The 16,603-nt window shown below is 40.0% G+C and overlaps 1 protein-coding gene across 2 annotated transcripts in view; it reads left to right on the top strand.

The window, feature by feature from the left end:
- Positions 1–1,479: 1,479 nt before the first annotated feature.
- RANBP3L (RAN binding protein 3 like) overlaps positions 1,480–16,603 on the top strand; it is a 45,910-nt gene continuing 30,786 nt past the window's right edge. The window contains exon 1 of one of the 2 annotated variants that reach the window (XM_026506820.4): positions 1,480–2,254. In XM_026506820.4, coding sequence (XP_026362605.1) covers positions 2,164–2,254 — 91 coding nt within the window. In that variant the 5' untranslated portion in view covers positions 1,480–2,163. The remainder of the gene's footprint in view (positions 2,255–16,603) is intronic. The other variant, XM_044387034.3, reaches the window with a different exon arrangement.

Below are 16,603 nucleotides of genomic sequence, written 5' to 3'. Positions count from 1 at the left end.
TCCTTGCATTTTAGAAATACATATTGAAATATTTATGAATGCAACGATTTCTGGGAAACTTCAGATCCAGTAGTGGGGTGGGGGGTGGGAATGGCAGTGATGAAAGAGATTTGAAATAAGATTGACCATGAGTTTAAAATGATTGAATCCAAGTGGTGGCTCATAGGACTTATTATGCTATTCTTTCTACCTATTCATTTATATGTTTTAAATTTCTCACTGTAAAACTTTTTTTTTAAGAATCCATTTCTCTCAAGGGCTGGCTTACAATTTTGTGGGTTATTTGACTTACCTATATAGTAATATGTTTATTAGTCAGGTCCACAATTTGATAAAATATCGATAGCTTTATGCCTCCACCAGCCTTCCACCATGACTGTAGAAGATAAATGCCAACCACATTAGGGGTGCCTGGGTGGCTCAGTCATTAAGCGTCTGCCTTCAGCTCAGGTCATGATCCCAGCATTCTGGGATCGAGCCCCACATCGGGCTCCCTGCCCAGCAGGAAGCCTGCTTCTCCCTCTTCTACTCCCCCTGCTTGTGTTCCCTCTCTTGCTGCCTCTCTCTGTGTCAAATAAATAAATAAAATCTTTAAAAAAAATAAATAAATGCCAACCATTAAAGCAGAAACCCTAGTTTTCTAGTAACAGCAATCTCTTTCCAAGTAGTACATACTTCTATAACCTGTCGCACTGTGAGAGACCTAAAACTGCAATAGGTAAACTATTAAAATAATAAAAGCAGTTTAATAAATAATAGTAATTGCGAAAGAGCAATCACACATATCATAAGAGTTTTCATAACTCAGAGTATGCTTGGGGAATTGTTGTTAACTGCATCAAAGTAGAAGGAGGAGGAGAAGGAGATCTGGCTAGGGATAACCCAGTTAAGGTGTCAGGTTTAGCACCAATTTCCAAATCTGCCCAGGAAGCTGCAGCACCCAGATTTTGAAGCTGAGCTCTCTGCCTTTCTCCTTTTTCCCAGCCCACCACCTCCGTTCAGAATCTACAGAGCTGTGAATCTTAAAGAGCAGAATATACTAGCATTCATTACAACTTCAGAAGTAGCAGGGTTCCCAGTTAAATGAAAGATGTTCAGGGTTTGTTTTTCAAACAATAATGAAATATTCTCTTGTTTCAATGAATAGTTCAATGAAATACGCTATTTCAGCACAAGAAAACCCTGGAAAAAGCTTTGTTTTATGACCTAGAAGTGGAAATAGAGAGTCTAAGGGGAAACAGAGGTAGATTTCTGGAAAGGTAATGTTTTATGTGTTTATTTGTCTTCCAGAACTCCAAATAGTTGCATTGGCAGGCAGGCTGCTCTCTAACTGCCCCCTTCTGAAGACTCAGAGGTGTTTACAGAAACTGAAAGTTCCAGCAGTATATTTCCATGAGCTCATTACTGGTTCCGGTGATATCCTTTAGATGTTGCACGTGTGAATGAATATCCCTGCAGTATAAACCCCTGCTCTGAGCTTCTGTCTTAATTACAAAGCAGCAGAAGTCAGATATGTGATTACTGAAACATCAAGGCATCTTTCTAGAATCCCTGCTTTGGTCACTATTATTCAAAGCAACTCCAATGCCATTTCTTGCCTGCCTCTTTATGCTAATCAGCCTAGCTCACGCGGCTCCTCCTCCTTCGGCTTCCCTTAAGAACTGTTCACTTTCAGCTGTCACGGAGGGTAACTCAGACCAGGCTTAGAAATCACTTGATTTAACTCAGCAGCATTTCTTAAATTTTGTTTCTATTACTCTAGCAGTCCTCTCTAAATACCAGAGGCATTAGATTTCATGTCAGTAGATGAGTCAAAAATTGCCAAAACTGTAATTGGTTAGAAATAGTTATTTTGTAGGAGTTTACATTATAAGGGGGGAAAGCTTCAAAGTGCTTTGAAATGAAAGTAGAATTAAGTTGTATTTTTATCCAAACGAGTTGGCATCTTTACATGTAGGGGAAGTTATACTGGTAAATATTTATTTCAAGAATCATGACTCAGAAGCACTTGGAGTTTTATTAGAGAAGTAAATGTTTTACACTCAAGGACGAGATCTGCACGTACTCTGTGGCCTGGGTGTCTGGTGAAGACCATTTTAGGGGACTGACCAAGGGAAGGAAATGCCCTAGTGAGACTGGAGCCACAGCCATATTGCCAGCACCATGTCTACCATACCAAGAAAAGGCAGCAGCCAGCTGTTTAACAGTCTGTACACCTGTAAACTGAAGCTTCCAGAAGACCAGCGGCAGCAAGGTGAGTCAGCCAGGCTAATGTGCTGTGTGATCACGGTGATCTCCCGACCATTCACGTTCCAGGCAGAATGGTAGGCTGGGGAAGTACCTGGGGAATCTCTGGTTGTGAAATGCTTTACAATCTTTGATTTTTTAACTCTGGGAATAGACATACTAGTGATGCATAAGGGTGAGTTAACTTGGATTCATTATTGGTTTTTAAAGGACTATGGGAGACTATCAAGAATGCATATTCCTTGGACCTGTCATTCTGAAGCTTATGTGCTTAAACTTCTGGCCACTGTCATTTTTCTAGAATATGCTAGACTTGTGTAATTCAAAAACGCCCATCCAGGCAAGGCGGAATCAGCTACAGGGGGAATTTGCTGAGAGTAGATTTAAGTTAGCCTGGAACTATCTTCCCTGTCCTTTCGCTAATGGCACACTTTTGGATTTGAAGTTTAAACCTAATTTTTGCCTGGGTCTCTGACTCATTCATTTGTGGGAAAAAGAAATAGATTCTTGACTCTTTTCCTGTTATGATGTAGGAACAGCTGGAGACAGCCAGGGGGAAGGGTCACATTTCACATGATGGTTCCTCATTCAGATGAAACTATCTACCTGGCAGCCATTTTCACCATCAGTCTTTTTAAAATTTCAAATCCACTACCCAGCTGCATCGATTGGTGGCAGATGGTGGACATGAATAGACAAGATGATCCCTCCAATCCATTCTGTCACAGACAGCAAAGGACACTTGAGAAAAAGGCAGGGTGCTGTCGTAGATGACATCATCACTCCCCAGAGGCTAAGGATTGGCCCCCAGACATTTCTAGCATGCCCTCAATAACCACTGATGGAGCTGTCTATGCACAGATCCAGGCTCCCAGCTCTTTATTTACTTTTCCATAGATACAGTTTTAGATTTTAGTGACACGGAAAGTGTTGGCTCATGGGCTGAAACCTCCCATTTCCAAGGTGGCATCTGTGTGCTGACATGTGCAAGACAGTGTCAGGCCACCTCCCTGCATTAGTTCCTGGACTTCATGCTGTACAAGGCTTGGCAGAGTGTGGGTAGAGAATACTTTATAATAAATGGAAACAGCAAAAACTTTTAAGACCATTCTGTATCGTCAGGGCTTCTATAAGTTATTTTAAACTAACTTCCTTAGCATGTCAAGTCCTGGAATGTGCCAGGGTTTAATCATAGCACTGTAAAATTCTTACCCTTCTATTAGTAAACCCTAATTCATCTTAGGTTTTTGTTGGCTTTTCGTTTTGTTTGAAATGTTTAAAGTGACCTCCCCCCTCCGTTGCTAATATAATATTTATTATATAAAATTTGCCAGGGGGAGCATCAAGGAGATGGTAAAAATCATCACTCAACAATAGTTGCTATTAAGATTTTAATGTTATTCTTCTAGGCTTTTCTTCCGTGCACATGTACAGCTTATTCCTTTTGCTTGATTTTTAAATAGAGTTATTTTATATATAGTTGTTTTGTAAACTGCCTTCTAGTTTAATAACTGATTATTAAATTGATTTCCATATCACATATTCTTCTACAACCTTAGTTTTAACAGGTGTGTACTATTCCTTTAAATGGATGAAGCAAAATTCCTTAGGCAGTTCTCTATGATTAGACATTTTATTTCTATTTTTCCACTATTACAAACAACACTGTGATTCACATAAACTAATAGATAAATCATTGCAGAGATAAGATTATTTTCTTGGGATACATTCTTAGCAGTGGAATTGTGAAGTCAAAAGATATGTATATTTTTAAGATTTTGTGTTTTTGTTTTGTTTTGTTTTGTTTTGCCAATTGGTCCTCCAATCAGAAGTTTAGGGGTATATTCTCAGTAATACTGGGTAATATTTTTAAAAGTTTTTCCCGATTTTCTAAGTGGAAATACTATCCCGCTGTTGTTTTCACTTAAGGCAGGCTGTCTGAATAGCCTCTCCTCTTATTGGCCATATCCAGAGGACACTGGAAAAATCATTATGATGACATACTTCCCAAAATACCAGCAAGACTAGAAGTCTGGTCTCTTTTTTCAGACTGAAGCTTTTGCCTAGAATGTTTTGAAAGCAACCATATTCTTCCACAACCAAGTCTCAAAATATCAGCCCACATGAACCACAATCCATAAAGTTGTAAAGCATGCTGATGCAATCCAGACCGGCCACTGACTGCTACAAGAACTGTCATCTAGAGATCCGAATTGACAAGTGACACTGGGCAGTGTTTGCTATGCTGCTAAATAGCATTCTAGTTATTGTTTGGGAGTTTAAAAGTATTCATTGAGTGTAGCGGCCTTGATTTTCCCTCCAAGCTATATTTGCACCTTGCTATTATGCAAAATTCAGCAAAGGTCCAAGAAAGCAAAGCCATTCGTTTCAGCGAGTGAGGTCCAGCTGTGGATTTACTCACTGAGGGATTCTGAGTTTGTGGCTTTGGCTTACCCCCAGCCGCACCAAGTTTCCAGCTTTTTAACTTAACCTAGGGACCATGATTAACTGGCATTTAACTCTTCCTAGGGCACAACCAGATTCAACACATATGTACTTTCTAGCCTTCCACACTCTATGTTGAAGCGCTTGATGTTATAAAGCTGTCCTTTTTGGGTGATCACTTAGGTAAAAGCCCCTTGTTCTTTAGCAACTGTCTGAACAATGACTATGCGAAGCATTGGGCCAGGCACGGGGCACATGAGTTGAATCAAGCCAACGAAGTCGTGGCTTCCAGTGCGCACAGCGCTCGCCTGCTACAGCGGGAGATGCTGCAGGGTACAGGACAGAATTCAGGAGGCTCCTCTCTCTACTTGGTGCTGCCTGAGAGCTTCTTCTGTGAGCGTTCAATTCCATTTATCTATAACTCTGATCAGAGACCACATTTGTTGACATTAACGTATCTGCAAAACCTCACCAATGTTCAGTACACATTACATGGAGGCGCTGCGCAACCTTCGCCATGTTTATGTTTTATAATACCGTATACTTTAAAATTTACAAAGTAAATTTTTAAAATGCTTTCAAAATTGCAAAATTTTCAATACATTATCTTATTTAATTCTTAAAATAGTCAGGTAAGGTAATACAGTAGTCAAGATTCTCCAGAGAAACAGAATCTATAGGCTCTGTGTGTGCATGTGTGTGTCGGTGTGTATAGATAGCTAGAGATAGAGACAGAGACAGAGATGGAGATAAAGATAGAAATTTATTTTAAATGAATAAAACCTGGGCGGCTCAGTTGGTTGAGCATCTGACTCTTGAATTCAGCTCAGGTCATGATCTCAAGGTCCTGGGATCAAGCCCCATGTGGGGCTCCATGCTTGGTGTGGCATTTGCTTCAGATCCTCTTCCTCTCCCCTTGCCCCTCCCCCCACTTGCATGCTCGCTGTCTCGCAAATAAATAAATAAATAATCTTTAAAAATGAAAAAAAAATTATTTTAAGATATTGCCTCACACAATTAGGGAAGCTGGCAAGTCCAAAATCCTTTGTGTGGGCCATCAGGCTGGAGTCCCAGGCAAAGAGCGGACCAACATTGCGGTTGAAATCTGAAAGCAGTCTGCTAGCAGAATTCCGTCTTGCTCAGGGCAGGTCAGTCTTTTGTTATATCCAGACCTTCAGCTGATTGGATGAGGCCCATCAAAATTCTAGAAGGCAATCTGCTTTACTCACAGTTAACCAGTATAAATGTAAATCTTCTCCAAAAGCACCCTCACAAAAACATCCAGAATAATGTGTGACCAAGTATCTGGCACTGTAGTGCAGCCAAGTTGACACATAAAATTAACCTTTATAGGTAGGCATCATTGTCCTTAATTTCAAAGATGCAGAAACTGGGAATCCTCAAAGTCAAGTGATTTTTCCAAGGTTAAGTTACTAAGGCCTACTTTCAATGCCCTTTCTGCTATATATAGCTGTCTCATAAAATCCATGATTCCTAGAGTTACAATGTTTAACTTTTTTTCATTGATCTATATCAAAGAAACTTCTCTGCAAATACTCAAGATGCATTACCATTCCTTCTGAGTTTGTTTGTTCTGACACCAACTGGGTATGCTACAGTTTAATTTAATTCTGACATTATCCAGAGTTAGCGAAGACTCCAAAAGTTAAGGCCTCAGTCTCATGAGACTGACCATTTCAGACACCAGCTACAAAATTTCAGGTGTCTCCAAGCCACCTGCATTTCTGCCCGGATGATTACAAATGCAAGGCTTCCCACAACTCATCCAGGTTTGAAAATTTGCTAGAATGACTCAAAGAATTCAAGAAAGCCCTGTACCATTTTATTATAAGGGATACATTTGAACAGCCAACCGAAGAGATACATAAGGCAAGGTGTGGGAGGGTTCTGAGCCCAGGAGTTCTGTCCCCATGGAGTCTGGGTCTATCACTCTCCCAGGATATCAGTAAGATCACCAACTAGGAAGCTCCGGTAAGCGTGGGTGTCCAGAGTTTTCATATAGGATTTCCTTACGTGGGTGTGATTGATTAAACCACTGACTATGATTGAACTCAATTTCCAGTCCCTCTTCCCTCTCTGCAGGTCGGGGGTAGGAAGTAGGGCTAGAAGTTCCAACTCTATACTTGCTTGGTCTTTTTGGTGTGGCCAGTCCTTCCCTGGAGTCACCTCATTAGCAAAACAGACACCTGACTCTGTTGGGAAATTCAAAGGGTTTTGAAGCTCTGTGCAAGGAATAGAGAACAAAACCCAGATCTATTCTTTATGACATCACACTTTGGCCATGATTTTCTGGATGAATTCTGTTCTTAATGTCAGGACAGTTTCCTGCAAGTCAGGAAACATTGATTAATGCCTTTAACAATGCAGTTTTTACCCTGTGCGGGATGCTGTATTAGACACCAGAAATGCAAAGATGTTTCTCTCCCAGGTTTATTTTCTATCACGTGTTTTTTTAGAGGAATTCAGTAATAAGAACTCAGCTAATGGTACTTTTTCAACTTTTTGGATGGAAGAAAAAGTGATTTGATTCCATAATGTTCTGACTTTGGCGCATTCATCCTCGTTCTTTGTATTTTAGCTACACTCCTCCTGAGGGTTTCAGAAGGCACTTAATTTAGCTTTGAACTTAGTAAATATAAATATAAAGGCTAAGTGGGGCCCATTTACTGTGCTATCAAATTTGCTCTGAATCTAAACCATAAAATACAAGTTATATTTAGACTGTTGCAAATACACTATTTCCCTTCAATATATTCTGTGAACATTTATGAATGTACTTAATTTAGAACACCTAAAAAATTTAAGCACTAAGGACTGAAGACACAACCATGAGAAAGGGAGCCCGGTAGTGGCAAACAACGACATAATACCTTTTCTATGAAAAGATAATGTGAAATATATATATTATGCTTCTCAAAATAGATTTGTATTAGCTTTCCTTTTTGTGATTCTAAAATTGTGATATGGCCTAGACAACGTGACATCTTTTGGGTGATAACATGGCTAAATAAACAAGGATCAAAGAAGATGGACACATATTTCCGTTTTTCTTCCAACAAAGGGAGCCTCAAGGCGGCCAGAATGAGCTTTGTTCTATCTGCAAAACCATTCTACTTGCATTTAAAAGGACAGATTGGTGGAAACAAATATAGACCACTTTAAAATAATTAGAAAGGAGAGAGTTCATATTGGATTTGATCATATTTAAGCTCTCACCAAGTACAGAACTCCTTTCCATTAAAACCTCCTTAATAGATGGCACATATATAAGGATTTGGAAAATATATGTAATGGCTTAAACTTCATTTTCCCACCTCACACTCATTAGGATGGCTACCATCAAAAGAAAAAAAACAAACCCAGAAAATAACAAGCGTTGGCAAGAATGTGGAGAAATTAGAACCCTTATGCACTGTTGGTGGGAATGTAAAATGGTGTATCTGCTGTGGAAAACAGTACTGCAGTTCCTCAAAAGCTAAAAATAGAATTATCACGTGATCCAGCAATTCTACTTCTGTGTATATACCTAAAAGAAATGACAGCAGGGACTCAAACAGATACTTGCCCACCAATGCTGATAGCAGTATTATTCACAAAAGCCAAAGGGTGGAAGCAACCCATCTGTCCATTGACAAATGAATAGATAAAATGTGGTATATACATACAATAAAATATTATTCAGCCTTAAAGGAAATTCCGATACATGCTACAACATGGATAAATCTTGAGGACATTATGCCAAATCAAACAAGGAAGTCGCAAAAAGATAAATACTGTATGATTCCACTAATATGAGATTGCTAGAGTAATCATTCACAGAGACAGAAAGCAGAATGGCAGTTGCCAGGGGCTGGGAGGGGGACTAGGGAGTTACTATTTAATGGTATAGAGTTTCAGTATTGTAAGATGAATCGGTTCTAGAGATTGATTGCACAAACATGTGAATGCAGTTAGCACTATTGAACTGTACACTTAAAAATGATTAAGATGCTAAATTTTATGGTATGTGTATTTTACCAAAAAATTTTTAAAGCCATGGCTGCCCAAAGCCATCCCTATTTACATTTCTGAATTTGGACTTAAAAAAACCAAACCAAACCAAAACAAACCTCATTTTTCCTATTCCAAAATAGAAGGAAATATCCTGCTCATCTCTGATTCCCAAAAGTTATTTATTTGAAAACATTAATAAAATTAATAAACTCCTAATTTCCACAAAAAAGAAACAAAACATTACTAATATCAGAAATGATAGAGTGTGTCATTACAGATCCTACAGCTATTAGAAGGATAATAAAGGAATATTATGATTAACACTGTGCCAGAAAGACGCCAAAAAAAAAAAAAAAAATTCAACAGCCACTCACGTAAAAGCTCTAAAAGGATTTAGAATAGAAGGGAACTTCCTCAACCTGATAAAGAACGTTTTTAAAAAACTGACAGCTAACATAGTACTTTCACTATCAACGAAAGACTTAACACATTCCTACTAAGATTGGGAAGAAAACAAGGATGTCCATTATAATCACTTTTGTTCAACATTATGGAATACGACTGAAGGTCCTAGCCAGTGTGTTAGGTTAAGAAAAAGAAATAGGGGCGCCTGGGTAGCGCAGTCGTTAAAGCGTCTGCCTTCGGCTCAGGGCGTGATCCTGGCGTACCGGGATCGAGTCCCACATCAGGCTCCTCTGCTGTGAGCCTGCTTCTTCCTCTCCCACTCCCCCTGCTGTGTTCCCTCTCTCACTGGCTGTCTCTCTCTGTCAAATAAATAAATAAAATCTTTAAAAAAAAAAAAAAAAAAAAAAGAAATAAAGTCTTACATATCGGAAAGAAAGAGGTAAAACTATATTCACAGATGAATGATAGTCAGTATAGAAAAACCTTTGGGAATCTACTAAGAGAAAAAATACTAGAACTAATAAATGAGTTTACCAAGGTCACAGGATAACAGCATACAAACTCAATATAAAAAAAAAAATTGTATTTCTATGTATTAGCAAAGAATAATTGGAAATTGAAAATTTTTAAGTATTCTTTTAGTAGTACCTTTTTTTATTAAAAAATACTTAAGGATTAATTTTAAAAAATATGTGCAAGACCTGTACACTTAAATAAACATTACAGAGAAAAGTTAAAGAAGATTGAACTAAATACACAAATTGGAAGGTTCGATATTAAGATATCAGTCCTCCTCAAATTGATCTAGAGAGTCAAGGCCATCTCAATCAAAATTCCAGCAGGCTCTTTTCTTTTTCACTGACAAGCTAATTTAAAATTTATAAGGAAATGCAAAGAACCTAAAAGAGCTAAATGAATCTTGAAAAAGAAGAACAAAGTTGACAACTTATGCTTTGGGATTTCAAGCTATAATAATCAAAATGGTGTAATATTTGTGTAAAGATAGAAAATTGATTACTGAAACAGAAGGGGGAGCCCAGAAATTGACTCATTCATTTTTGGCCAATTGATTTTTGACAAAGCTACCAAGATAATTCAAAGAAGGAAAAGATAGTATTTTTTGTAACAGCTTTGGAACAAATGGCTAAACATGTTACTAAGAATGGACCTCATTACTCTCCTCACACAAAAATTAATTTAAGATAAAATATGAAAATACCAAAGCTTAGTTCATAAAGCTTCTAGAGGAAAACATAGGAAAATATTTTCACAAAATTGGAATAGGTAATTTTTAGATACAAAAAAATAGATAAACTAGACTATCGACATTAAAAATATTTGTATTTAAAAGATAGCATTAACACAAGAAAAGAGAAGACTGAGGGTGGCTCATTCGGTTAAGGATCTGACTCCGGCTCAGGTCATGACCCCAGGGTCCTAGGATTGACCCCCTGTTGGGCTCCCTGATCAGTGAGGAGCCTGCTTCTCCTTCTCCTTCCTGTTCATGCTCTCCCTTGCTTTCTCTGTCTCTCTCTCAAATAAATAAATATTTTTTTAAAAAAAGAAAAACGAAGACTAGGAGAAAATACTTGTGATATATAGATCTGAAAAAAAGCTTGCAATCAGAATATGTAAAGAAGTCAATAAAAAACAATTTGATTTAAAAATAGGCAAATGGGGCACCTGGATGGCTCAGTCATTAAGTATCTGCCTTCGGCTCAGGGCGTGATCCCGGCGTTCTGGGATCCAGCCCCACATCAGGCTCCTCCGCTATGACCCTGCTTCTTCCTCTCCCACTCCCCCTGCCTGTGTTCCCTCTCTCGCTGGCTGTCTCTCTCTCTCTGTCAAATAAATAAATAAAATCTTAAAAAAATAAAATAAAAATAAAAATAGGCAAGTGATCTGGCAGACAATTTAGAAAACGGATATACAAATGTCCAATAAACACATCAAAAAAATGCTCAACATAATTAGTCATCAGGGAAATGCAAATTGAAAACACTGTGAGATATCACTTCACATCCACTAGAAGGGCTAAAATTAAAAACACCAATGATCCCGTGTTTCAGAGAATGTGGCGCAACCGTAACTCCCGTTTACTGTTGTGAAGTGGTATGACCACTTTGGAAAATAGTCTGGCGGCTTCTTTTATAGTTAAATCTATGCCTACTCTATGATACTCAATTACATTCTTAGATATTTTCCCAAGAGAAATGGACATGTTATGTCCACAAAAAGCTTGCAGAAGAATGTCCCCAGCAGATGCGTTCCAACATGTGAACAACCCACATGTGCATGAGCTGGAAGATGGATAAGCAAACTGTGGTGTGTCCGTAGAGTAGAACACTACCTAGTGGGAGAAAGGGTTGAATTGCCGATACACATAACCACATAGGTGAATCTGAAATTGTACCTTTTGGGGGTGAAGACAAGAGGCTGAGGCTCTGGGGTGAAGGACTATGAGCTTGGCACACAGGTAGCCCATGAAGCAGGCTGCTGTTGCCCACGGGCTCGTAAGCTCTGGCGGGAGCCTACGTTCTAGCCCTTACGCTGTGTTACAGAGGGCCATCTACTGAGCTTGCCGTAGACACCTCAGATGGTAAGTTCTCCTAGGAGACCTATAAGATCCCTTTCAAAACCAAGATTCTGTGACTTGCCCCTAATTTGTTCATTCATCTGGATGTTGCCTCCTCAACGGTGTCGAACAAGTTCTTTGGGAGCAGTTCCCTGAGTTTATACCGGGAACCAAGCACAGTGCTAGCTTGTCGCTTACAAACAAATCGCATTTTGTCATGTGTCAGGTGCTGTTTTAAGCACTTTGCATGATGTTAGCTCATTTCTTTAGGAAAGTCCCGTGTGGTAGGTAACAGCAAGACCTCACAGCTGGGGTCTTGAGCCAAGATCCTGGCCCAAGAAACTCCAGAACCTGTGCTTTAAGGCATGTTCGCTTCCTCGTATGGGGGCGCAAGATCGATGTTCACCTAAGTACCTGCAGACGATCTGAGTGACGGCTGGCCCACGAACTCAGTTTGTGGTTCAGTTTAACACGTGTGGTTATTGAAGTCGCTGGTCAGTTCCTATATAGACTGCTCACCACATCCACCTGTTTCCCAAAAGGGTGTATTTGACTCTCAAGCAGACAGGTAAGAAAATGCAGCAGTATCCGTGCAAACACGTCAGCCCAGAGCAAGGGGTCTGCGTACCGGGCTGGCAGCTTCCACTTACATCTACGTAGCTGCATGGTCTCCATCTCTCACACGGCACCAACTGTGAAAGATAGCATGTACCACTCCTGGAACTGGGCCGATACGACCTTGGAGAGATGATTTGGGTTTTAGCAAAATACACAAGAAGTATCCAAAACTCCAAATTAAAAAGGGGCTGAATAATAGTCATTATTATCATTCGCTTTTTTATTTAAGCTGAAGATTCTATTCAAAGTGCTGGCTCAACTATTACATTAAATCATTAACTTGACTTGAAATTGTAACATTTAGGCAAAGTAAGTTTCACACCTGAGTTGCTTTTTAATGACTCCTGTTGGTAAACCTAGCATAATATCCAAAAGTCAGGATTCAAAATGCAGTAAATAACCCGTATTCAGTAAGAAGCTGTGTTCCTTCCACCCAATGAGCAGATGACCCACCCTGCGTGGATGGCCAATAAGGAAGCACGAGGTCACAGGAGTAAGAGCCCGACTGCTGGCAAGAGGTGATAGTCTGAAGGTGGCTTGTGATACTAACTAAAACCACATCAAAAGAGCATGAAACATGTGTCTGTGTGTTGAGCCAGGAGATGGGGTTAAACTGTAACTGAGGAAATGAAAACTGACCTGTATATTCGAACAGGAGAGAGAAGAAAGAGATTTTTGTGAGTGGCCTGTATCACACAGGATGAGCTTCAGGTCCGAAAAGAACCCAAGGCTAACGGTACACAAATTGCCTTCCCTCAGCAGAGGCAGAGAAACTACCAGACTTCCAGACACTACAGCTCAGGAACTTGGTTGTCCCTCTCGGGTAGGGATCTATAATGACTGGTTTAAATCATGGGCACCAACCTTTCTTGTTCTGATAAAAGGAGGTAATTCATGAAAAAGGTATGTGACCACCTGGGGAGGAAAGAGTTAAGCAGGGAGAACGCCTTCTTGTTGGAAATGGACATTTTTGGTCTAGGGCTTTCTGTGTTAAACTTTAGTTGTCTGGCAGAGAAACAGAGTCACAGATAAAGATTCGTGAGCATGTGTGTTTTTATAAGCTGAGCGTGGGTAAGACTTACAGCAGCACCTGACCAATTATGAGGAGCTGCCCGGCTTTGTCAGAAGGAACTTCACCCTCAAGTAGGGACGAACGTTTTGGTATTATTTGCCGTTTTTCTTTCTGAAAATTGAAAAAGTTAAAGTGAATTAGTAGAAGCGATTTTTTCTGTTTTGTTTTTTAAAGATTTATTTATTCGACAGAGATAGAGACAGCCAGTGAGAGAAGGAACACAGGCAGGGGGAGTGGGAGAGGAAGAAGCAGGCTCATAGCGGAGGAGCCTGATGTGGGGCTCGATCCCAGAACGCCGGGATCACGCCCTGAGCCGAAGGCAGACGCTTAACTGCTGTTCCACCCAGGTGCCCCAAAGTGATTGTTTTGATAGTAGGACGAAGCAAAGTAGATTTTGAGGGACTTGTAGAAAACAACTCTAGCTACAAATAGAAAAATGTAAAGACTTAGAAAACACATCTTCAAAAAATACCATAATGGAGGTATCAAATATCTTTCTATGTAGACATTTCTCACATTTTAAGGCTTAAATTCAAGATATTGTTATTTCCTATTACCTTGCTCATAGCAGACAATTGATGTTTATTAAGTGAATCAATACTTTTCCCCCCAAAATTCATCCAAGGGATTAATAGTCCTCAATCACTGAGCTTCAAACTCCGTTTAGTCCAACTGATCTTCACTAGGAAACTGAAACCAGAGGAGAGAAGAGACTTACTGGCCGTTAATAGTTAGGGCGAAGGACTCGTACTGTATTCCTTCTACATCTCCCTGAGAATTTCATGGTATCGGGCCAGCACAAAAAAAGTATCTAAAATGGATAGAAAATTAAGATGAGATAAACTCGCATTTTAGCTCACTTAAAAATGCCCATAGAAAGAGTATTTACTTGCATAATAATCCTAATATTAAGCATGTAGAGAAAATGATGAGCATATGAGGAGGGGGAGAAACAGGAAATGCGGAGGGAGGGAAGCATGTGGGGAGGCCAGGAACCGGTCGCTAGAGAGAAATATGCAGCCAAATGAGAACGAGAAAAGGAGGAGAAGGCAAATGAAGAAAAAAAAATCTGATTAAAGAAAAAAAAAAGGTCCAAAATGTGCTACATACATACACGGGGGTATTATTCAGCCTTATAAAGGAATGAAATTCTTCATACCTGCTGCAGCAGAGATGAACCTTGAAGATACTACGCTCAGTGAGATAAGTCAGACACAGAACGACAAATAGTGCGTGAGTCCTCTGACACGAGGTGTCCTAGAGCAGCTGACTCACAGAGTGAGAGGGTTGAGTGTGGTTACAGGGGTTGTGGGGAGAGTGGAATGAGGCGTTAGTGCTTCATGGGCAGAATTTCAGTTTGGGATGAGGAGAAAGTTCTGGAGACGGATGGTGGGGATAGTTATACCTCAATGTGAATATACCTAACGTCACTGAACTGTACATTTTAAATGGTTAAGACAGTAAATTTTACGTTATGTGTATTTTCCCACAGTAAAAAAAAAAAAAAAAACTTGAAGGGAAAAAAATGAATAAATTTAAGGGATTGTTCTCTGTCTTCTTGAGAATGTTTCAAGTCACATAAATGTGAACAGTGTTTTTCTCTTGTAGCATGGTGAACAAAATATGTCTGGTAAGTCTTACAAATTGCTACCTGGCCTTTACTTCTGCCAGATTAACTCTAAATCAATGCAATAAGGTATCCGCAGCAGGCATCACTCTATTCCTGTCCAGTTCTGTGCCTGAGGGCCAGCAGGGCATTTCAGTGACGATGAATGCCCGCCTGCCGGCTTCTGCGAGTTCCCAAGAAGAGAATGAGGTCCAGGCCTTCTGGGCTTATGAGCGCCTTGGGTGGGCAGCTCTGCTCCTTTCTTCTGGCCTAGGCCTCCAAGGTCTTGTTCTCAGGGGAATAACATCCATTTATTCCTGTGGAAACAAGAAAACAAGGAGCCTTTTCTCCTACTTGCTCAAAGGCTCAAAGAGGAATAAGTTTAAGGAAAAGAGATTTGGAATTAGAAGAAGTTGCAATCGAACTTCTCCATCCGGCCTGCGTCCTTGGAATCCATGGAGGAATTTAAAAATAGTGTGCTTCTTTACTGAAGAGGAAGAGCTTAAATTTATCTGAATTCAACGTATGAAGCTGTGCTTCAGCCATATTGACTTATTAATAGTCTGTGTGACGAGTGACTTAATTCTTACTAATGTGATACTTGGTGTCAAAATCACCTCTTTAATTTTAGCAGTCCAGAAACACTAGAGAATCACTTAAAATAAAAAGATACCATTTTAAACCTGTGCATGTGCCTGTTCAATATTAATCTTCACCATGTCCTAAAACCTAGATGATATTTCTATTCCCCCTCCCTCAGCAAAATGGAGAGACCCATTTCTAACATATGGAAGCAGTTTCACACTGCAAGTTATTCTGAGGGGAAAATATGTGATTTATAAATGCTGTCAAATGAAATATGTATCTCCAAATGGTACCAAGTTGACCAAGCACATCCTAGGACACATTCCACATCTTTATTACCCCAGGGGCGTAAATGAAGGAACACCATGGAGAGAGAAACAAATGGCCCCTTTTGGCATTCTCAATCCAGAAGTCCCGCGTGTGCTGCTGGTAAACATACTCAAGTCATCGAAGATTGCAAGTAACCTTATCACAAACTTGTTTCATTTATAAGAAAACAGCACCTTCAAATTACGGTGAAGGGGGTATGCTCTGTCAGAAGTATTACATTTGTCTGAGTTATTTTTGCCCGTGGTCGAATATATATATTGACATGGAGATTTTAGATGGCAAGGCTCACCAGGCCACTGGTCTGCCGACATTCTCGAAAAACCTCTATTGTCAGAATGCGAACAGAAAATGGTGAGACGAAGTCGAGCATCCTACAGTGTTTCCAGAGGGCGAAACGGAAGTGCAGGGAGCCGGACACCGTCTGAGACCGCGGAAGGAGGGGGGTTATCACAGCCCAGGCGTATCACAGTCTCAGAAGAGAGGAAGCTGTCCGGTAGTCATTTTACTCACAATGGAACCGGGGTGGGGCGGTGGGAGCATTCGCTACAGGAAAAAGCTCGGACTTGGAGTCTGCTCTCCTGTGCTTTATCCCTAAGTATTAGCTGTTTGACCTTGGGTACATCCTGTAATTTTAGAGCCGTTCTTTCCTTGTGGGGAGCACAGGGGTTTAATAACGCGCCTTCTGAGAACCCCGTAACGCAGCCGG

The sequence above is a fragment of the Ursus arctos genome, unplaced genomic scaffold, assembly GCF_023065955.2.
Source record: "Ursus arctos isolate Adak ecotype North America unplaced genomic scaffold, UrsArc2.0 scaffold_15, whole genome shotgun sequence".
Taxonomy (NCBI): Eukaryota; Metazoa; Chordata; class Mammalia; order Carnivora; family Ursidae; genus Ursus; species Ursus arctos.
Note: the sequence above shows the minus strand (reverse complement) of the source record. Positions and strands in the feature narration are given on the sequence as shown.